The following is a 23,436-nucleotide window of genomic DNA, read 5'->3' as shown; positions in this document are numbered from 1 at the left end:
AGTTTAGTTTGTATGAATGTGTAGGAGCCATGTGCACTGGGACTTTTATACCTTCCTGCAGGAGGTGTGGCAACTTCATTCCAAACCTGCATCATTTCCTTTAATGAATTTGCAAGGGCAATTACATTCTTGTCATTGTTACGTGAGACAAATTTCTCCAGCTCAATTAGAATGTTTTCTCTTGATTTGCTTTTTCTCTACAAAGACTCCAACATGGATTGAATTCCTATCCTGAGCAATAATTTTAATGTTTCTAAAGCCTATGTTGCTAATGTGGCTGCTGGTATAAATAGTTTTAGAGGCAGCCTCCCCTGGGACATTGTCCTTATTTCACAGCTTAATGGCCTGCCCTTCTGATTCTTTAGCCATGCTTTTGAGTTCTGCTTCTTTTGATTAGATTTGTTTGAAAATGAAGTGGCAGCAAATTTTGGATTGATGCTCAGATTGATAGAAAAAAAAAATGTATGGAATTAGTGAATTAAGCAATCATTTCAAGAGGACTAAAACACAATTTACCTCCCTTATGTTTGCGTCTACTAGTCCTTGTATTCAGGTTTTCAAATGGCTACAAACAAAAGTCACCGGAATCCTTCAGGTAGCTCCAAAGTTCCAACGACAGTGAAAACATGAAATCAACAGGACACTTGTCACAAACTTGTTGGCATGCAGGAAAACTGAGACATTTAATATACTCTTTGGGGAGTTGTCACTTGATTCAATGATTTTGGAGAGCAATTTGGAATTATGCCCAAAGTGTTATAAAATTTTGCATGACCTGTGATCTAATAATAACACTACTAAAAAGGGGATCAATATTTTAAAAAGGGGGGGAAAGAACCCATTTAAAATATTTATTTATTTTAATACACATGTTGGGAGAGAAAAGTCAGAATAAAAGGGAAAAAAGCATGGGACAGGAAGAAAAACAGAAAAAAAGAATTTAACATAGTATGTGTTGATTGACATTCAATCTCCATAATTCTTTTTCTGGATGTAAATTGCATTTTTTTGTCCAAAAATTTTTTGGGATTGCTTTGAATCACTGAATTACTGAGAACAACTAAGTGAAAGAACCTATTTTTAAGAAAATAATTTTAGTAGTTCCTTTTATGGTGGATAAAACTTGGAAATTAAGGGTTTCTTATCAATTGGGTAAAGGAAACAATCTATGACATTACTGAAATGGAATATTATTGCACTATAACAATTGACAAGCAGGCTGATTTCAGAAAAAAATCTATACATATATGAACTGATGCATAGTGAACAGAAGGGAATATTTTATACAGTAACAACAATATTGTTTGATGAAGAATTGTGAATTTCTTTTTTTCAGCAAAACAATAATCCAAGACAATACCAAAGGACTAATGATGAAACAAAAATAAGTGATATTATTTGAATATGGACCAAAGCAGGCTATTTTAAAAACTTTTTTCACTTTTTTCTTTTATTCAAGTCTTCATATGCAAACTGGTTTATATGGAAATATTTTACATAATTGTTCATGTATAATACATATCTGATTGCTTCCTGTCCCAAGAAGGTTTTAGGGGAGAGAGAAAGGATAGAATTTGGAAGTCAAAACTTTAAATAAAATAGTAAAAAAAAGAAGTGTTTAGATTCCAGAGATATATGGAAGGTGGAAAGGGAGGGAGGGAGAGATGGAAAGGGACAGTGACAAGGATAGGGAAAAAAAGGAGAGGGACAGGGAAAGAGGAAGAAGAAGAGGTAGATTGCGAACTTAGTGGAGAGAAAAGAAAAGAGAAACTTATGTTGATCTTATAGGCATTAGATAACAATACAGTAAGAGGTCCTGCTTATACCACTAGAAATACATAATCAGGTAAGAGAAACAATGTCAAGTATATGCAAGAATATCAATTAGCCAGTTTTAAAGAGACAAAAAGAAACCCAAAAGGAAGACTCAGAAGAAACTATTAGTTTTGGCCATGTCAAAACTACTGGATACTTTGGAGAGAGCAATTTCTCTTGGATGTTAGTTTTAAAAACCAGATATCTAGGACTTTTTTTTTGGGAAAGAGGGCAAGGCAATTGAGTTAAGTAACTTGCCCAAGATCACACAGTAAGTGTGAAGTATCTGAGCTTAGATTTGAACTCAAATCCTGCTGACTTCAGGGCTAGACTTCTATTCACTGTGCTAGTTCTTTTAAGGTTTTTTTTTTTTTTTTTTTCTTAATGGTCATTGTGAAAGAGAGGTATTAGATATTTTTCATTTGTTCCTAGTTTGGAGAACTTGGCTCTAGAAATGTTCTTTTAGCTCTTAAAACTGATTTTCATCCTTGATGAATGAATGAATGAATGAATGAAATTCTTTTTTTCCTTTGAAAGTCGTCAAAAAGTTCCTGAGAGATTAGTTTTCAATGAAGTGAACTTTATAGGATGTCACTAGGAAAAGGATTGATGAATCATGTGGAGATAAGTTTTGGGAAGAATTTAAGGGAGTGAAAAATCTGAGAGCATTTCTGTTGAAAAAGACAATCTCTAGAAACATACATACTTTTTGCAGAAAAGATAAAAAGGGCTAGATGTGATATATATGTATCAATACATATTTATTTAAAAACAAACTGCAGGAGACATGAAAATCCATTGATTTCAGCTCTTGTATTGTTTCCTCCACTGCATAAGACACTAGTTCAATCAATAAACATTTCAACAGATAATAATTGATTAAGGCTCTTCCTATTTGCCTCATAGAGGCTATCACATTCTGACCAAGGTCTCATCTGAGAGACATGATTGTGGTGACCAAAGGTCCAAAGTTTAGCTATGGAGCAATAAATCAGATAGTCTCTTTCTCTGGAAGTTTGAGTTCAGGTGTTTGAGGGCTTTAAGAAACATTCTTTAAAAATTGGTCCACTTCCCCCATGGACTGAAGGGCCTTTTGTTAGGCCCTTCCAGACTGGCTGTATAGTTGAGGAGAAGGTATGACAATCTTCAGACTTAGTTGACGTCTTTCTTCTGAAGATTTTGTGGTGCAGTATTCACTTGTGCAGTGCTCTAAAATGTGCAGTTGGTGAGTTATAAGAAAATAATGGGAAACAATGAGAGGTTCATCTAGTCAAGCCACATCTTGACAGTCATTGGGGACCTTTTGTATATGGAAATGATAGACTATGAGCATGACACAATGACATGTGCATCTCTGAGGAAAACTTGGACAAAAACCCTGTCAATGTGCACACAGACTTGGGAAAAGGGCTATAGCTTAAAAAAAAACATGCCAAGCCATCAGTACAGTGAAGGCCTGGGGTATTACAAAGTACTAAAATTGATACACTACAGAAATTTGAGGAAGGGATTCAACAATGAAATAAATAAATCTGGATTTAAATAAAAATCTGGATATTCCTTCATTGTAGCAGATGAATTGGAGACCAAATATTTTGCAATAACACACAAAATTAAGTCAAGATTGAAATCTGTTCCCATGTAAAACTGAAAGCCTGTAAAAAGGGGTCAATGAAAAGAAGTAGAAACAGTTTTGTTAAGTCAGTGAAACAACTTTATTTGAAAATCCCAACAGATACATCAGCCATGGTATATCAGAACTGAGCAAACTTGCTGGAAATGAGTTGCTATTGGAGGGATTTCCCTCATGAAATGTGAGATTCTGCTTCAATTCCAGAAGGGTGGGTCTGGTTGCATCTCAGTCCCTGCCACTTTACTCCCTTGAGTGGTACATAAGGATTCTAAGATGCTCTCCTATGTCACCCAGCTGTAGAGAGAATATCATGTCCTTCCAAAGTCATGTAGTTCACTTCAAGCTGGCTTGGACAAGGATTCCATGATCCTGCAGGAGCAGATAATCTTTCAGTAGAAGCCATAGGAAGAATATCTTCCACAGCAAGATGGGCGGCAGCAGCCATATCCATAGCTACCATAGCCCAGGCCTCCATAGCCATAACCACCATAGCCCAGGCTTCCACAGCCACAGCCTCCATAGCCATAGCCTAGGCCACGGTAGCTTCCACATCCACAGCCATAACCAGAGCCATAGCCATAGCCCAGGCCTCCATAGTAGCTGCCGTAGTAGCTCATGGTTTCAAGTTTCACAGATTTGGAAGAATGTCAAGGTTTGCTTTGAGTGTGTGTGTAGGGGAACATTTTCAAGGGGACTTTTATACCCTTTCTGCAGGAGGTGTGGCAGCTTCATTCCAGCCCTGCATCATTCCCTTTAATGAACTTACAAGAGCAAAATCACATTGTTATCATTGTTGCCTGAGAAGAATTTCTCCAGCTCAATTAGGATGTTTTCTTTTCATTTGCTTTTTTCTCCACGAAGACTCCAACATGGTTTGAATTCCTGTTCTGAGAAATAATTGTAATGCTACAAAGCACACGTGATTAAGGTGATCTGGTGCCCTATTCAGTCTGTGTGGCAGACCCCTCGAAAGGACATTGTCCTTATTTTGCAGCTTGATGGCTTGGTCTTCTGATTAGTTAAGTGTGCTTTTGAATTCTGTTTCTTTTGATCAATGCTATTTGAATATGAAGTCACAAGAAGTTTTAGATTAGAGTTTAGGTAATTGTGGAGAAAAAAATGTATGCAATTAGAGAATCAAACAACCCTTCCAGAAGCAATAAAACACAAACCCCCTCTCCAGTGTTTACATTCTATGTTCATTGTACTTAGGTCTGGAGATACAAAGAAATGCCAACAGATTCCTTTTCCTTATGTATGAATAAAGGTGAAGGACTGAAAACATGAAAACACTAAAATACCTGCCCCCAAAATGGACAGCTGATGGGGGATCTCAGAGACAAAGGCACAAGCCACTTGGTCAGTGGAAATAGGTTATATGCCACAGATGGGATTAGATCTGAAAACACTCTCTTGAACCAGAGAAAGTCAGATGTGGCAAGAAGAAAGAGTAAGGGATTCTTGGAATGGTAGACAGGGAGAATTAAGTGTATTGAGAATGGAAAGGTAAGAAAGAGCTGATGAAGCAGGTGAAATCCCAAACAGTATAAAATAGGAAGCAATTATAGTTTATAAGATTATTGGTGCAATGATATGGAATTTTGGGTGGTTAGAGATCAGGTGATCAGAGGATGGATCTGGGTGAGAAGATTGAGCCAGGAAGATTAATACAAGGAGCTTGTGGAGAAGGGTGATCTAAAGGGAAGACCATATTAGAAGGAAATATTTGAATTCCAGAGATGTTGGCAGAATTAGTTTTGCCAACTGATTGGATGATAATAATGAGAAGTTAAAGCCTTCCCCAAGTCTCAGAATCTGATTTCCTAGATTGATGGCAGTTCCCTTGAAAATTGTAGAGAAATTTTGGATAGATAAGTTTCTTTGAAGAAGCAAAATGAGGAGATTTATTGTAGAATTGAGGGTTTTGAAATATGTAGGAGAATTCTGGCAATATTTGAAGATGTGACAATGAATGGGAGGGGAGAGGACAAGAAACACACAGATAGAGAGACAAACAGAGATAAAAAAAAGACATGTACATAGTGACAAAAAGAAACACCAAGAGAAACACAAGACAGACAGAAACAGAAATACACACACACACACACACACACACAGTGATAAAGAGAGAGAGAGAAACAGAGATACATACACAGAGTCAGAGACAGAGACAGAGAGACAGGTAGAGATAATGAGAGAGACACACACAGAGAGAAGTACTCTGAAGCCCTGAGAGTTTAGAAAAAGCTACTCTTTCACCACACAATAAAAAAAGTTTAAAAGGCCACTGGAAATGAACAATTTGGTTAAACATGTAGTGTCAGATCTACTCAGGAGTACCAATTAACCAGAATTTTTAAGAGCCAATGGGAGAGTAAGAAGGAAAATCAGATGAAGCTATTAATTTTGGCCATGAGGACATCACTGGGCACTTGGGAGATAGTTTTTCTTGAATGTTAGAGTCAGACTTTCAAAGCTAGTAAAAGAAATTCAGGAAGAAGTAGGTGCTGCTGATTATAGTATAGTCAAGGGCTTTTTAAATGTGGAAGAACTGAAAAGTGCTGGTAGTTCAAATTTGGGTAGGCTCATACATTTTTGGCATTGGTAGACAGCCACTAGACAAATGAGTTCAGGGGAAATGCTATTCTGGAACTTGAGATGTGAAAGTTTAAATATCAGAGAGAAAGCAATTGAGCTCATAGTCAGATGAAGATATTGCTAAATGATATTGAGCGTAGTTGAGAGGAAAAAAGTAAGATGTAGTTCTCTGGTTGTGGGGCATCTCAGAAAGACTTTAACCAATTGTGAGAAAAATGAAGTCAAAGTGATTGGGACAAGCAAAGGATATCACTCCTCCCTTCCTATTACTAAATCTCTCTAAATTTCATCCTAAACGATAATTATTTTCAACAAGTTGTCATATGTCAGCCAGACATTCTACTGTGACCTTGAGATTGAATAAAAGGAGCATCAGAGACTAGATTTCGGGAATATAGAGATGATGATCCAACTATAACCTGTACTATTTATGATTTGGTATAGTTATAGAGCATCTAGAGGATTACAGACCATTTGCAAAGAAGGACTCCAACTCATAACAGCTTGTGACATTTCTTTGCAGGCTACTGGGTCTCCTAAGCTTAAAAGACAGTCAGGAGATTCGGTCAGCTCTCTTAAAGTTTTTTTTTTAAATGGCTACCATGAAGTACAATTACTACATATGTTGTTTCCATGTAGGAGAACTTGAATTAGTAGGTGGTCTTTCCCCCTCACAAAATGATTTTCCATTTTGCTACAGAGAATAAATCATCCTTTTCACACTGAGAAATGTCAAAGAAAGAAAACATTATTTCCCAGAATTAGTTTTTCATTGAAATAACTTTCATTAGATGTCTCCTGGAAAAGGATTGATGAATCATTTGGAGATATGTTTTGGGAGGATTCAATGGAATTAGTCTATTGAAGGAATTTCCCTTAAAAAGTCATTAAATCCACAGAAACATATATACTTTTTTTGAATGGAGAATAAGGTCTTGGAATCACATAACACACACAAATTCACACACACAATTTTAAGATAAACTACAGGAGGATCATGATCATTTAGTAGCAGTACTTGTAGCGTTTCCTCCACTTCCTGAAACACTAGTTCAATCAATTAACATTTCAATCAATAAACATTTATTAGATGCTATGTGCCACATAGAGTGCTAAACTTAGGATTTCTTCCAAAGGATCTATCTGAAGGACATGATTTGGGGGGGCAAATGTCCAAAGTCAGCTGTGAAGCAGTAAAACTCATCTTCTCTTTCCCTGGAGTTTTAGTTGATTAGTGAGTCCAGGTTTTTCAGAAGTTTTAGAAATGTTCTTTTAAAATTATTATTTTTCCTTTGCCATTGAAAGGACATCAGTTCAAGGGCAGTGTTGTGGAGTGGACAAAGCACAGCTGGCTGGAGGAGACAGGGCCTATTAGAAGGGCATAGTGTCATCTCAACCTAATGGCTTGGTTTATGATTCTTTTTTATAATCTCAGTGATGTACTATTTACAATGCTCTGTAATAAGCACTGCATATTATATGCAGGTATATGTAATATATATGCAATGCTCTATAACTGCAAATTGGTGGGAGATTACAAAATGTTGAAAACCAAGCAGGCAAGTAAGTGATGGTCTGATTCACATTCTGAGAAGTAATGAACTATGAGTATTCCACTCAGCCATATAAACTGAGGAAATTCAACGTTTTTACAAACTCATGAAATTAGCCCTAAGTATGGTGGGGGCAAAGGGGAACAAGGATTCCATGATAGCTGTGGAACAGGTATTTTTAGTAGAATCCAGAGGGCTAAAATCTTGCACAGCAAGATGGGCAATAGTGCCTATAGCATAGCCACCATAGCTTAGACTTTCATAGCCTTAGTCATATAACTCAGGCCAGGGAAGTTGCCACATGTATAACTATACAGAGCCAGAGTATTAACCCAGATCCCAGTAGTACTTAGCATAGTAGCTCATTGTGTCAGTATTAACTTAGTTGGATAGATGTCAAGGATAGATTGTGTGAATGTATGTAGCAAAATCTGCACAGGACTTTTGGACATTACCAGCAGGAGATGTGGTAGATTCTCAGCAGAAATGCATATTTCAAATTAAAATAATGTTTCCTGTCAAGGAAACATCGCCTTTTTCTCATGTTTTGTTTCTTAAGAACAAATCATCCAGTCCATTAAGGGTGTTTTCTTTCCATTTTCTATTTCTCTGAGAAGATTATGCTATGAACTTGTTTCTATAATGTGAAATGATTATAATGTTGTCAAAGCCTATATATTTTATATTACTGGTGCCCTACTCAGGATTCATGACATTCATCTCCTGGGGCCCTTCAATGGAGTAGAGAAGTTGTGAAGAGGTAGGGTGCTTTTAATGAGGCAGGATGAAGAAATCTATTCTAGACTTAGGTGGGGGGGCTTTGAGATGTCTGGGGGACATCAAGTTGAAAATGTGTAATCAGACAGCTCACAGTGTGGGACTGGATCTCAGAAGAGATACAGAATTTGGAGATGTGGCACTGAGTGGCAGAGAGAAAATCCCTTGAAACTCTGAGATTTAAGGAAGGTCTACTTTTTTTATCCTTGGAGAGAGCACATTAGGGAGAAAAGAAAAGAAATTTTAAAAAAGAAAAGTAATGGAATTTTAGGATTCAGCTAGAGATAATGGGAATGAAATGACATGATGACACATTAGTTAAGGTGACTAGAAAGGAACAGTCATGTTGGAAGTGCAGTATCAAACACACCCAAGAGCAGCAGTTGGCCAGTGTTCTAAAAAGTCAAAAGGGAGATCAAGAAAAAGGAAAACTCAAGAGGACACCATAAATTTTGGCTAAGAGGACATCATTGGATATTTGGAGAAAACAGCTTTTCTTGAAGATGGGGGTCCAGAACCTAATGAGCAAGGCTTTCAAAGACAGCAAAAGGAGAGCAATCAGAGGCCCTGATCATCAGTACAGTCATGGATTTTTAAAATAGTGAATAATGGAGAAGTTCTGATTATAAGTTTTGGTAGGATCATCCTTTCAGGGTATACCTAGTCAGCTGAACAATTGAGTTCAGGGGAAATGCTGGGTTGGAACTAGAGAATGTTAGAAGGAATGGGAACCATGGCAGATGAGGAGATCACCAACTGAGTTTAGTGGACAGAAAAGAAGGTAGGTTATAGCTCTCTGGTTAAGGAGCATCTAAAAAAAGAGCATCTTTATTTGACCAAGAGAAGAATGAGCTTAGGATGATTAGGGCTGCATTGGGTTTCTCACCTCTTTTCCCAGCTTCCAAAATTCTCACAACTACATATTCAAGGATAAGGAAGCCCAATAGGCTGTTACATGTCAGCTAAAGATCCTAATGTAATCTTGAGATTCCATAAATGGAGCATAAGAGATTAGAGTGCAGGAAAATTGTAGTGAAGATCTATATAATTTGCACTGCTCAGTGTATGGCTCATCTTTTGCTGAGATGGAGAGAATCCATTGAATTCTACACCAAATGGTAGAAAAGTGTTCACTTCAGGCCCTAGGACAATCACTTGAAGGAATTTGGAGTCTTGAACTAAAGGACCCTCAAGGGACAATGATAACTAACTTAAGATGTTTAAAATTCCACTTTGTAGTACAGGTGCTAGATATATTCTATTTATCCTCTTGGGGGATGGGGTGAAATATGGTTCCAGAGTTTGCCATTTTCCCCTCATAAACTGATACTCAACTTTCCTAAAGAAAATGAAATGAGAGATATACAAGAGAGAAAGGATTTTCATACTGAAGAATTAGTTTTTACTGAAGTGACCTTCTTAGAATGTTTCCTGAAAAAGGATTGGTAAATCATTTGGAAATGTGTTTTGAGAAGTGAATGAAATGATGCTGCTAAGGACATTTCTGTCAAAGAAAAAAAAAAAAACCTAGTGGATTCATAGGAACAATTAGATTTTATTAGCTTTTTTTGTGTGAATGGAGAATAATAACTTGGAATAATCTGTAGTATGGAAATTATTTTTATTTTATTTTTGCATTTAATTTAGAAATTCATTATAAATTTAAAAACAGAGCAATGAGATCCATTGATAGTGGGATTTTCTCCACCATCTGAAACCAAGTTTAATCAAGAAACACTTATTAAGCACCTATTATGTGCCAGTAGATGCTAATCTCTGGATTTTTCCCCAAGAATCCCTCTGAAGTTTACAAAGGTTTTACAAAGGACTATAAAAGACATGTTGGTTTATGAAGTTAAGGAATCCAAAGGCCCCATGGCCTGTTGTGGAGTAGCAAAGCAGATGGTATCTTTCTAGGGGAATTGAGCTGATTAGACAATTCAGGTATTTGAGTGATTTGCAGGACATCTGTGTAGCAATGAGTCTACTTCCCCTGTAGAAAGGTAGGACTGAGCTTGACCAACAGTATATGTGGTTGGAGGAGATGAGAAAGTTTCCATGACAACTTTTGAACTTGGTGCATGACTCTCTTTGTCATGCCATTCCCTTGTGATATGCTACAAAACTTCAAGATTCTTGATGATAAGAAAATAGTGAATTACAGCTAGACAAGGGGAATTCTGCCAAATTCTGGCAGTCATTAGGGATGACTTGAATCTGGAAGTCATAAACATGAACATGAGGCTCTGAACATATCAGTCTTTTTCAAACCTTATAAATGAAATCTCTCTCTGTTGTGCACCAAGAACAGTGAAGAAGGGGAACAACTTATATTTGGGGGCTGAACATTATGGAGTACTAAAATTTAAGTACTATAGAAATAAAATTTTAGGAACACATTTAACAAGAAAACAATCTACTTTTTCAATAGAAATATAGAGTAGTATCTCTTCATTACAAAAGATGAACTAGAGAATAAATCTTCTGCAATGATATATAAACATAGGTCAAAATTGAAAATATTTTCATAACGTGAGGCTGAAAACCAAGCATAGGGAGGTCAAGAAGGAGATGTGAAAACAGTTTTGCTAAGGCAGTGAAATACGTTTATTAGAAATTCATAATAGACACCTCAGCAATGGTGTATTCTAGAGATGAACAAATTGCTGAAAATGAGCTGTCATTGGAAGAGTCTCCTTCATGACAAGTGAAATTCTGCATCATTTCCCAGAAGGATGGGTCCTGCTGCTTTCAGTCTCTGCCACTTCATTGTTTTGAGTCTCCAAAGGAATTCCAAATTCTTTTTACAATAGTTTTCCCATGACACCAGACAGTAGAGGAAGACACAATGATGTATTTTACATGCTGTGGAAATGTCTCCAAATCCAAGGATTCCATGACAACTCAGAAGCAAACAGTTTTTCAATAGAAGCCATAAGAAGAATATCTTCCACAGCAAGATGGGCGGCAGCAGCCATAGCCATAGCTACCATAGCCCAGGCCTCCATAGCCATAGCCACCATAGCCCAGGCCTCCATAGCCACAGCTTCCAAAGCCATAGCCTAGGCCACGGTAGCTGCCACATCCATAGCCATAACCAGAGCCATAGCCGTAGCCCAGGCCCCCATAGTAGCTGCTGTAGTAGCTCATGGTTTCAGGTTTTACAGATTTGGTTTGATGTCAGTGAGAAGTTGTGAATATGTATAGCACCTGCATGGAGACTTTTATACACATCCAGCAGGAGGTGTGGCAGATTCATTACAGAATTGCATAACTCACATTAATGAAATTACAAAGGAAATATCACATTCTTTTCATTTTTTTGTTTCATGAAAACTACTGCTGTAGCTTATTAAAGATATTTTCTATTTGCTGTTTCTCTGAGAAGGCTCTGCCAGGATCTCATTCTTTTAATAAGAAATGATTATGGTGTTATCAAAACCCATTAGGTTAATATGATTGATGCCCAATTCATGTTTCATAAAATTCCTCTCAGATGGTATTGTCCTCTTTCCATTACATTTGCCAGTCTGATCTTCTGATTTTTTTTTTTTTTTTTGGCTAAGGCAATTGAGGTTAAGTGACTTGCCCAGAGTCACACAGCTAGGAAGTGTAAAGTGTCTGAGATCAGTTTTGAACTCAGGTCCTCTTGACTTCAGGGCTGGTGCTCTATCCACTGTGCAATCTATCTGTCCCCATAACCTTCTGATTTTTGAGACAGATTACAAAATTCTGTCTCTTTTAATAAGTTCTTCTTGAACCTCAAATAATTCTAATTTCAGCTTGAAGTTGTGCCCCAATTTCATAATATTGGGGCACAACGTTATAGAATAGCTCAATCAACTATTCCAAAATCAATCCATGTACAAATCAACTCTTCAGTGTTTGTACTGTACTAGACATTGAGAATATGAAAATAGCAAGGTACCTGTGACAAACACAGAATTAGAGGGAAAATATCTCAGAAACAAAGGTACAAATTAGTTGGGTAAATGTAACAGGTAGGATTAAAGGTGAGATACTAATGGACCAAGGAAAGTCAGATGGAAGGGGTGGGAAAAAGGGAGCCTTCTGGGCAGGCTAGACAGCCAACTAGTGCAAAGTCAAACAGAAAAAAACAAAATGTATTGTAGATAAAGCAGGTAAGTCAGCATGGGGAGGACCATGATGAGTACAAAAAAGTGTGTGAAACCTTAAAAAAAATAGAAAGGAAGCAACTGAAGGTTATAAGATAATTGTTGCCCTGATGAGGCTTTACAGGTGAGAAGAGAAAAAGAGTCAGAAAAATGTTTTCGGAAAATGTTTTGATATGCTTAGTGGAGAAGGGATTTGAGTGGAAATAAAATTGAGGCAGGGAAGCTAATAATATTAAACTCTTTATAGAGAGATATTATGAGGGTCTGATTTAAGGTAAGGGTTGTGTGAATTGAGAGCAGTGTTTGATATTGCGCTAGAAGAAGAAAAGGCAAATGTTATCAATCCAAACAGATAGATGCCATGATAGTTAGGAGCCATGATCTTTGAGGCTTTGAAACTAAATTCTTGGCTTGATAATTGGTGTTCTGAAAAGAAGTAGAGACAACGGAAATAGATTGGAAATTGGCTATAGTTGTTTGTCCTTTTTCAAAGAGGACAAATGATAACATTGGGTGATGTCTTGACTTATACATGAATTGGATTTAAGTGATACAGACTTGCACAAATCAGCTTCACTTGCTCTTCCAGAAACATCAAAGTCCAATGGCAAGACAAAAAGCAAGGTGACTGGTGATAGTTTGGGATGCAGGGGACTACCTTGGCATCTTAGATATCTGTCCAAGTTCTATGTACTGCACAGTGTGAGCTTCGGGCACATTCATGACTATTGTTCATCTAACCATTCTGCTGAGAGAATCTACACATACTTGGGTAGACATGTCTTCGTGGTTATCTCAACCTGGTTTAGCCTGTCTGCCAAGAAGGTTTTATTTAGGTGTGGCTGCTGTGAGCCATACATCTTGGAGCTTGAGGTAAGAAGCTCAGTGACAGATAGGTACCAAAGTTGGATGAGCAGTGTTGAAAAGTGTCCAATAAACCCTCATACTAGATGTGTTAGATTTTCATGAACACTCCATATGCCGGTGGGAAAAGGTAGGGTACTTTTATTTTCCTCTAATAAAGGTTTAATATGCAAAGTACAAAATATATATTTATATATACATATGTATGAATGCATGTATACATATAGCACTTCACCTATGAATAAATTGTATAAGGATATGAACACTTCTCTTTTCCCCCCCTAGAAAACAAACTTTTATTGTCTGCAGATTGAAGCATAGTTTTTTTTGTTCTTGTTGTTGAACATTTTTTTTATTAAAGCTTTTTAAATTTTCAAAAGATAGGCATGAATAATTTTTCAACATTAACCCTTGCAAAACCTTGTGTTCCAATTTTCTCCCTCTTCTCCTCACCCCTCCCTTAGATTGCAAGTAATCCAATATATGTTAAACATGGTAAAATGTATGTTAAATTCAATATATGCATACGTATTTATACAATTATCTTGTTGCACAAGAAAAATCAAATCAAAAAGAGGAAAATGAGAAAGAAAAATAAAATGCAAGCAAACAACAACAAAAAGAGTGAAAATGCTATGTTGTGATCCACACTCAGTTCCCACAGAGCTCTCTCTGGCTATAGATGGCTCTCTTTATTACGAGATCATTAGAACTGGTCTGAATCATCTCATTGTTGAAAGGAGCCCCGTCCATCAGAATTGATCATCATATAATCTTGTTGTTGTCACATACAATGATCTCCTGGTTCTGCTCATTTCATTTAGCATCAGTTCATATAAGTGTCTCCAGGCCTCTCTGAAATCATCCTGCTGATCATTTCTTATAGAACAATAATATTCAATAACATTCATATACCATAACTTATTCAGCCATTCTCCAACAGATGGGCATCCATTGACTTTCCAGTTTCTTGCCACTATGAAAAGGGCTGCCACAAACATTTTTGCACATGTGAATCCCTTTCAAAGGTAAGGTACTTATGAAAAGGCCAAAAGTCTGTTCTAAACTTGAGGAGCTTTAGATGTATAAGGGCCAAAATCTTGAAATTTTCTAATCATACAGTTTATGATGTGATACAGGAGCTCAGGAGAGAGCCAGGACTAGAAATATGACTGAGTGTAAGAAAGAAGATTCTTAAAGGTTCTTTTTAGGATTGAAAAACTAGGATTCTGGAAGATCTATTCTTTCAACCCTGAAAAGAAGCATGGTAGGGAGGAGAAAAGGGATATACTTTTCAGGTTTAGCCTGAGATAGTGGGCATGGTAAACTAAGATGATCAGGAAGGAATAGCCAAGCTAAAAAAACAGTATTAAATACCCAGGAGCACCAGTTGGTCAGTGATGTCGAAAACTGAAGGGAGGTAAAGGAAGATTAGAGGAGGCCATTCATAGAAGAACATCAGCAAACATTTTGTAGAAAGCAGTTTTCTTGAAGACTGGCATCAGGATTCAATTTTCATGATTTTCAAAAACAGTGAAATGGAAGCAATCAGAGATCTTTAGTAGAACCCAATGTGTGCAGTACAACTAAGGACTTTTAAAATATGTAAATACTCAGAAGAGTTAATAATGTAAATTTGAATAAGATCATACATTCAGGGCATACACAATCACCTGAAAAACTGAGTTCAGGGGATAATCTGGGCTAGAACTAGAATGGATTTTTGAGTTTCAGAGAGAAAGGAATTGAGTCCATAGGAATTCCAACTTAGTGGTTGGTATCTAACTTTGAGAGTGCAGTTGAGAGAAGAGAAGGCAGATTGTCTCTCTTGTTGCCAAGTGTCTTAGAAAAACTTCAGTTGGGGATAGAATCAAGACACTTTACTGGAGTAAAGGCATAAACTCTTCTGAGTTTTTTTCCAAACAATGCTAAAATGTCTCAAAATGAATTCTGAAGCAACAAAACTAACAACAGAATGAAGTGAAATTCTTTTCCAGTCTAGATAAGTAGAAGGTAGGCAGGAAAGATCTGTCACAGTAAGATGTAAGTGGAGAACAATCCAGTGCTAACCATGTGAAGCATATATTTTTCCTGTTAAATCAGCAGAAGGCCTTGGGGGAGATTGAATAGGGGGTGATATCAGGGAAGCTCTCAGCACACAGATGGTAAGGGTATCAGACAACTGGTCAGAAAAAGATTATAAGGAACCCTTTGCGGGAACAAGACTCTGTTGTATAACAACTACAAGCAGTTATGAGTTACAGTCCTAAGGTGAGAAGGAGTACTAGCAGGAGTGGAGCCCTGGTCAATTCCCTCTTGAGAGAATGATAATTATAAACTCGTAAGCTGAATAGATTAGGCAACCCAAAAATTTAGGTTTTAAGAACAATAACTTATTATTTGGAGAAAAAATTAGAAAGTTGTTTGGCAGAAACTAGGTATATTAATGATCTCAAACCACAAACCAAGATAAAGCCAAATGAGTACATGATTTATGCATAAAGGATTGTATCATAAGCAAATTATGGGAGCATGAATAGTTTACCTGTTAGATTTATAGATATAAAAGGAATAATTTTTATTACATGAAATGAAAAAGTTTTTTCACAAACAAATCCAATGTTGCTAAGATTATCAGGAAAGCAGAAAACTGAAGAAATTTTTTTTACAATAAATATCTCTGCTAAAGGTTTCATTTCTCAGATATATGGAGAATGGAGTCAATTTTATAAGAATATAAGACATTCTCCAATTGATAAATAGTCAAAATATATGATCAGGGCTTAATCTAAGATGGGGAGTGATTGCAGAGGAAATGCCAAACCACTGTAGCACTTTGCAAGAGAAAATCCCAAATGACATCAAGAAGAGTCAGACATAACAGAAAGGGAAAATGACAATTGTAGGAGAGAATGTGTGAAAATTGGGCCTGACCTTCTGATTCTTTAGAATCCTGAATCCAGCACATATTTAGACACCAGTGAGGCATATGCGTTCAAGAGAGATTCTATACTGTTCTTGGAAATGGCAGTAGTGAGTGTAAAAAAGAAGGGAAGTAAACCCATGGTAGATGAGGAAATCACCAACTGAGAGAGTGTGGTGGAGAGAAGAGGAGGCGGATTTTAGTTTTTGTGATTGTGAAAAATTTTAAAAAGACTTCAGCTGACCAGGAACAAAATGATCTCAAGACATTTAGGGCCACAATAGGTGTCTCATCTCTCTTCTCAGTTTACAAATCTTTCAGAACTATACTTTAAAAGATAAACAAACCCAATAGGATGTTACATGACGACCCAAAATCCCATTATATCCTTGAGACTTTATGAAGAAGGGCTTAAGAAACTAGTCCTCAAGAAAATGGAGGTGATAGTCAATCTGTAACCTAACGTTTGCCAAGTAGAGTGCTAAACTCTGATTTTCTTCCCAAGAACCCCTCAGAGGGACAGAATTACAAGGGCCATCATGTTAGTTTAAGAAGCTGAAAATATACAAAGGCCCCCCAAAACTATTGTGGAGCAGCCAAGCAGACAGGGAATTGAGTTGATTAGAGAGTTCAGTTGTTTGAGTGATTTATAGGATATCTGTGCAGAAAATAGTCTACTAGATAGGCTTCAGTTCTAGGGCAATGATGTGAGTCAGTGAGAAGATGAACAACACTCAAAGGGAAAGTTGCCATGGAAACTTTTGGGCTTGGTGTAAAACTCCCTTTTCTACTCTTTTTTCTGTGCCATTCATTTGTGCTATGCCATAAAACTTCAAATTGAAATACTAGTAGACAGGATAGGCAAAACCAAATTTTGGCATTTGTTAGGGACACCTTGGATCTGAAGGTCATGAATGATAAACATGAGGCCCTGATCATGTGAATCTTTTTGAAACCTTGAAGATGAAAATCATGTCCATGTGCATGGAGAAAATAGAAGAAGATAAATAGTTTATGGGGACAAATGCCTTATCTTCAGTAAAATGAGGGTTGATCATTATGAAATCCTAAAATGTAAGTAGAACAAATAAGAATTTTTATAAAGACATTCAACACAGAAATAATATTGTTTTTATTTTTCACAGAAATCTGGGGATGTATTCTTTCATGGAAAAGATGAATTAGATCACAAATATTTTCCAATATAGGTCATAATTGAAAATCTCTTCACAACATGAGGCTGAAACCCAAGCACTGGGAGGTCAAGAGGAGAGGTGAAAACAGTTTTGCTATGCCTGTAAAACAAGTTTATTAGAACATAGTGACATACATCTCAACCAGGTGTAAAGATTGGAACAAACTTGTGGGGATAAGCTGTTGTTGGGGGAGGGGTCTCCCTAATTATAGGTGAAATTCTGCATCCTTCCCAGAAGGACCAGTCTTGCTGCTTTTCAGTCCCTGTCATTTCAGTGCTCTGAGATCTTCATGTAAATTCCAGAACTCTCTTTCATGACACCCAGATATAGTAGCAGATATGCCTTCCTAGGCTAAGAAATTACTTTAAGCAGGCTCGAACAAGGATTCCATGCAGATGTATGTGGTTTTTTTTAGTAGAAGCCAGAAAATTAGTAACAGCAGTATCCATACCCATAGTCTCTACAGCTGTAGATTCCATAGCCACAGCCACCATAATCTAAACCTCCATAGCCATATCCACCACAGCCATAAACTAGGCCATAGAAGCAGCCACATCCATAGCCATAGCTATAGCTCAGGCACCTATAGTTGCTGCCATTTTATCTCATTTTATCAGGATTCACAGTATTAATGTCAAGAAGTTGTAAGAGTATACAGTACCATATGTATGGGGACTTTTATACACATCCAGCAGAAAGAATGCCAGATCCATTTCAGAATTGCATTAATTCACATTAATGAAATTGTAAAAACAAATCACATTTTTTTTCAATTTTTTGTTCCATGAGAATAATTACTTTAGCTTATTAAGGGTATTTTCTCTCTATCTGATGTTTCTCTGAGAAGTCTCTGCCAGGATTTTGTGTATTATAGTGTTTCCAAAGTCCATATAGTTAATGTGACTGATGCCTTAACCTGCCTTCATGGCAACAATTTCCCAGGTTCACTGTCTTATTTCCAGTATATTTGTCTTCCTGGCCTTCTGACTATTTTTGGCAGGCTGTGAAATTCTGTGTCTTTTAATATGTACTTCTTGAGACTGAAGTGAAAGAATCATACAAGTTTCAGATTGGAGTTAAGGTGGTGAATCACAACCATATGGAATAATTCCTTTAAACAAAGACAATGAAAGGATGGCAGAGAGAGTTCCTTAGTAGGCACCAAAGACCACAATAAAGTCATCAAACTTTTAATTGTGTAAGTACTGAGTAGTGCTGATTATATGATTTTAGGCAGGAAAACGCATTAAGGGTATATTTAGACATCCAGTTGAACAAATGAATTTAGGGGAAATACTGGAGCAGACCCAGAGATGGTTTAGTGAACTTCAAAGAGAAAGAAATTGAATCCATGGGAAATTAGGAGTTCACTAACTGAGAGAATGTAGTGGAGAGAAGAGAAGGTGGGCTATAGCTCTCTGATTAGGAAACATGGGGCACCAATAGTTGTCTCATCTCTCTCCCCAGCTTCCAATTCTTTTACAAATCTACTCTAAAGCATAAACAGCTTCAACAGGATGTCATTTGACCACCAGAAATCATTTTGTGATCTTGAGATTATATGAAGAAGGGCTTAAGGAATAAATCCTCAAGAAAATGGAGCTAATGATTTGTTTATAACCTGTACTTCTCAGGATATAGCTGATCTTTGGCTAAACTGAGAACATTTTGAGAAGTACAGACCTGGCAATAAAAGAGATTCCAATTCAGACTCTAGGACATTCACTTGAATGATCTGGGGCTCTTGGGCTTGTAGGATATTCAGGGTTAGTAATGCTAGCTCTACTAAAAAGTTTTAGTGGCTAATATATAGAATAGGCACTATTTTTATTTTGACTTTCCCATGGTAGGAGAATTTGGATTCAGATGTGACAGTTTCCCATCAGAAATTGAATTTCTGCTTTACTAAAGAGAATAAAATATTCTTTGCCCAATATGAGCTAAGAGAGAAATGATCATTTTCCTGAAGGATTAGTTTCCACTAAAGTAACCTCTATATAATGTTTCCTTGGAAAAGGACTGGTGAATCATTTGTAGATGTGTTTTGTAAGGAATAGATTGAAATGAGGCTGTTAAGGATATTTCTCTAGAAAAACAATTGAATTCATAGAAGTGAACAGGCTTTTTATGAATGGAATATAATGCCTAGGAACCATATGGAATAATAAAAATTAATTTCAAGCTAAAAAGCAGCAGAATAAGATTCATTGTGATACTTGTACTGTTTGGTTTACTGTTTGAAATAAAAGTTCAACTAATAATCATTTATTAAATACCTAGAGTGTGAAGTTCTGACATTTTTCCCTGAGAACTTTTCTGGAAGACATCATTATGGGGCCATCTTTGGCATTTGGAACTCAAGAATCCAAATGCCTCGATACCAATTGTGGACTGACAAAGTAGATAGTCTCTTTCCCTGGGAGTTTGAATTGATTAGAGAATTCAGGGGTTTGAGTGATTTTGGGAACTCCCTTCCAAGAATGAGTACCTAGCCCCAATGAAAGGGTGGGTTTCAGCTCAAGGGCAATGTTATGACTTGAATCAACAATGCATGTGGCTAGCTATAGGAAATGGTACCCACTCAAAGAGAAAGTTTCCATGACAAATTTAGAACTTCATATATGATTATCATCTGTATTCTATGTGGTTTGCCAAAATTTCTTGTGCAGTACTCCAAAACTATAAATTTCTTGGTGATAATAAAGTGGTGGAAGACAGTTAGACAAGGGAAAATCTGAGTCTAATTCTGGCAGTCATTAAGTACACTGTGAATCTGAAGGTTATGAACCATAAATATGAGGCCCTGAATGTGAATTTTTTGGAACCTTTAAGAAAACAATTCTGCCAGGTGCACAGAAAACATGTTGGGGAGGGGGCACAGCTTACATGGATATATATTCCTTACCTTTGGTAAGTAAAGTTAAAATTAGATATTATCAAGTACTAAAATGTAAGTGCTATTGAAATCAAACTTTAGAAAGACATTCAAGAAGGAAATATGTATTTTTCAGAAGAAATCTGAAGAGATATAATTTCTGTAATGTCTGGGCTAGCTTTCTGGAGGTCCTCTGGATGGTTCTTGGTCTCAGCAGGATAGTCACCACAAGGATGGTCAGGAATAGAGTCCAAAGTCTTTACTGTCTCCTTCACAGTCTGTGTCTGCCACAGTCTGTCTCCTTCACAGTCTGTTCACTCTGACTGACTGACCAACTGACTCATTCCCCAGTTTTCTCACCCTTTAAATACCCTACTACAATTACATCATTACAATATACTGAGTATATGTGAACTAGACAATCATTACATCACCATACTTAAGTACTAAGTATATGTAAACTAGAGAACCATCATCTCATCAATGGCACTGAGTTAACTCCTTGTTTTAAGTATCCTTGTTTCAAATATACTTCTCTAGAATTCAGGCCCTCTACACATTTCATTGCAAAATTGGGTAATAAATATTCGGTAATGATGCAGAAAAGTAGGTCAAGATGAAAAATCTTTTCATGATGTGAAGCTAAAACTCAAGTATTAGGAGCTCAAGGAAGAAAGGTGAAAACAGTTTCAATAAGAAAATGATACATGTATTTTAGAACATTGTAACAGATCTCTCTGCTGTGGTATATCAGAATTGAGCAGACATTCTGGAAATGAGCAGTTGTTGGGGAGTCATGAAAGGAGCATTATTTCCTGGGACAGGTCTTTTTACTTCTCGGTGCCTGACACTTCACTGTCCTCAGTACTCCTGAAGGATTTGAAGTTCCTGTTGTGGGATCTCTCCTATGGTATCTAGTCATAGAGACGGATAGAATGATGTTTATACAATGCCATGGAATTAGCCCAAAACAGGGAGGGACAAGCTTTCTGTGACAGACAAGAAGTAAATGTTTTTTTCAATAGCAACTATAGGAATATTACCTTAGCAAGATGGGTGGCAGTAGCCATACCCTAGCCTAGGCCTCCATAGCCCTACAAGAGCTATCAAAAAGAAAAATTATTTTTTCTAAAGAATTTATTTCCACTGAAGTGATTTCTATAGGATGTATCTTGAAAAAAAAAAACCTGACGAATCATTTGGAAATATGTTTTGGGAGAAACCAAATGTAATGAGGCTACTGAGGGCATTTCTGTAAAAAAAAAAAAAAAAAAAAAAAAGCTAGTGGAACCATAAAAATGAAAAGATTTCTAGTGAATGAAGAATAATTCTAGCAGTGATATATAGAAATATAAATTACTTTTAATCTAATGTTAATATAATAAACAGCAGAAGGAATAAGGCTTGTACTATTTCTTCTACTTATGAAACACAAGATGCTTTATGAAGCATCTACTCTATGCAGACAGAGAGCTAAACTTTGGCTTTCTTCCCAAGAGCCCATTTCAGGGACATAACAACAAAAGTTGCCTTGTGGAGTTGAGGAATCCAAAGATTGAGGCAGGTTATGAAGCACCAAAAGCAGATGGTCTCTTTCTCTGAAGTCTGAATGACTAGAGGTTAGGTGTTTGAGTGCTTTGGAGGAGATATCTGCAATGAATCTACTTCCCTTGTGTATGGGGCTGTCTTTGGCTCAAGGCAGTGTTTTGAATTGTACTGATTGTTCAGTTGACTGGAAGAGATGCTAGCCAACCAAAGGTTCTATGACAACCTCCAGATTTAGTTATGGCTCTCTTCTGGTTTCTTTCTGGAGTGTCATTCACTTGTGCTGTGCTCCAAAACTTCAAATTGCTTGGTGATAAGAAGTTATGAAAGACAGCTAGATAAGGCATAGGCTAAGCCAGATTCTGATAGTCATCAGGGTTGCCTTAGATCCGGAGGTCATGAATCATGAACATGAAGCCATAAATATGTGAATCTTTTTGAAAGTTGGAAGATGAAGTCCCTGTCCATGTGCATAATGTAGGGATGCAGCTTATTCAGTCATATTCCTTGGCTTTGAAAAAGTAGGAGTTGACTATTATAAAGTATTAAAATTTAAGCAATACAGAGTTAAATTTTAGAAAAAAATATTTAACAAGGAAATATAAGATTTTCAAACAGAAATGTGGAGATATCACCTCATTCCTAAAAAGAAATTGGAGAGCAAATCTGCAATGAACACAAATAAATATATCAAAGTTGAAAATTTCTTTATGATGAGAAGCTGAAACCAAAATATAGGGAGGTCAAAGAATATTGATAAAAACGGTTTTGCTAAGTCAGTGAATCAAGTTTATTAGAAATTCACAACAGACACCTCAGCAATGGTGTATTACAGCAACAAATTGCTAGAAATGAATTGTTGTTGGAGGAGTCTGCCTTGTGACAGTTGTGATTCTGCATTGTTTCCCAGAAGGATGGATCATACTGCTGGAGTCACCATTACTTAAGTGACCTGAGTGCTTCTTAGGGATTCAACGACTCTATTGTTTGAGCTCTTCCATGCCCCCCAGCCATAGAGGCAAATGGAATGTGATATCCTTACTAGGTTGTGGAATTAGCCTAAGACAGACAGGATCAAGGTTTCAATGATAGGCCAGGAGCAGGTGGTTTTTCAGAACAAGCCATAGGAAGAATACCTTCCACCACAAGATGGGCGGCAGCAGCCATAGCCATAGCCACCATAGCCCAGGCCTCCATAGCCATAGCTGCCATAGCCATAGCCTAAGCCACAGAAGCTGCCACATCCACAGCCATAACCAGAGCCATACCCATAGCCCAGGCCTCCATAGTAGCCACCATAATAGCTCATGATTTCAGGATTCACTTAGTTGAATGAATAAAACTTAAGGGTAAATTGTGTGAGTGTGTAAGGCACTATCTGCATAGGGACTTTTATACACTTCCAGTAGGAGGTGTGGCAGACCCAGGCTAGAATTGCATTTTTGTCACTGTTTGTTCTCTGAGAATAAACTCTCAAGCTCATTAAGGTTATTTTCTCTTGATTTGTTCTTTCTCAGAGAA

The 23,436-nt window shown here is 37.0% G+C and overlaps 3 protein-coding genes across 3 annotated transcripts; all 3 read right to left on the bottom strand.

The window, feature by feature from the left end:
• Window positions 1-3,521: 3,521 nt before the first annotated feature.
• On the bottom strand, window positions 3,522-4,101 carry LOC116423093 (keratin-associated protein 19-5-like). The gene has a single exon (XM_031964167.1). The coding sequence runs from the start codon at window positions 4,063-4,065 to the stop codon at window positions 3,838-3,840; it is 228 nt and encodes a 75-aa protein (XP_031820027.1). The 5' UTR covers window positions 4,066-4,101; the 3' UTR covers window positions 3,522-3,837.
• A 6,864-nt stretch (window positions 4,102-10,965) lies between these two features.
• LOC111719653 (keratin-associated protein 20-2-like) lies at window positions 10,966-11,554 on the bottom strand. Its single transcript, XM_023498867.2, has one exon. It carries the CDS (start codon window positions 11,524-11,526, stop codon window positions 11,299-11,301), a length of 228 nt encoding a protein of 75 aa, XP_023354635.1. The 5' UTR covers window positions 11,527-11,554; the 3' UTR covers window positions 10,966-11,298.
• Window positions 11,555-17,924: 6,370 nt separating this feature from the next.
• LOC105749800 (keratin-associated protein 19-5-like) lies at window positions 17,925-23,224 on the bottom strand. Its single transcript, XM_031961264.1, has 2 exons — window positions 23,052-23,224; window positions 17,925-18,078 (listed from the first exon to the last, which is right to left on the bottom strand). Exons 1-2 carry the CDS (start codon window positions 23,222-23,224, stop codon window positions 17,925-17,927), a joined length of 327 nt encoding a protein of 108 aa, XP_031817124.1.
• Between the last annotated feature and the right edge of the window lie 212 nt (window positions 23,225-23,436).

This window comes from Sarcophilus harrisii, chromosome 3, assembly GCF_902635505.1.
Source record: "Sarcophilus harrisii chromosome 3, mSarHar1.11, whole genome shotgun sequence".
In the NCBI taxonomy this organism is placed as follows: domain Eukaryota; kingdom Metazoa; phylum Chordata; class Mammalia; order Dasyuromorphia; family Dasyuridae; genus Sarcophilus; species Sarcophilus harrisii.
This window is presented reverse-complemented; position numbering and strand designations above follow the sequence as displayed.

Excerpts from the sequence above, each read along its gene's own strand:
- LOC105749800 (XM_031961264.1), bottom strand. The coding sequence starts at position 23,224 with ATGAGCTATTATGGTGGCTACTATGGAGGCCTGGGCTATGGGTATGGC. Across the intron at positions 18,079-23,051 it reads CGCCCATCTTGTGGTGGAAG|GTGCCTGAGCTATAGCTATG; the intron begins GTATTCTTCCTA and ends CAGCAACTATAG.
- LOC116423093 (XM_031964167.1), bottom strand. The coding sequence starts at position 4,065 with ATGAGCTACTACGGCAGCTACTATGGAGGCCTGGGCTATGGCTATGGC.
- LOC111719653 (XM_023498867.2), bottom strand. The coding sequence starts at position 11,526 with ATGAGCTACTACAGCAGCTACTATGGGGGCCTGGGCTACGGCTATGGC.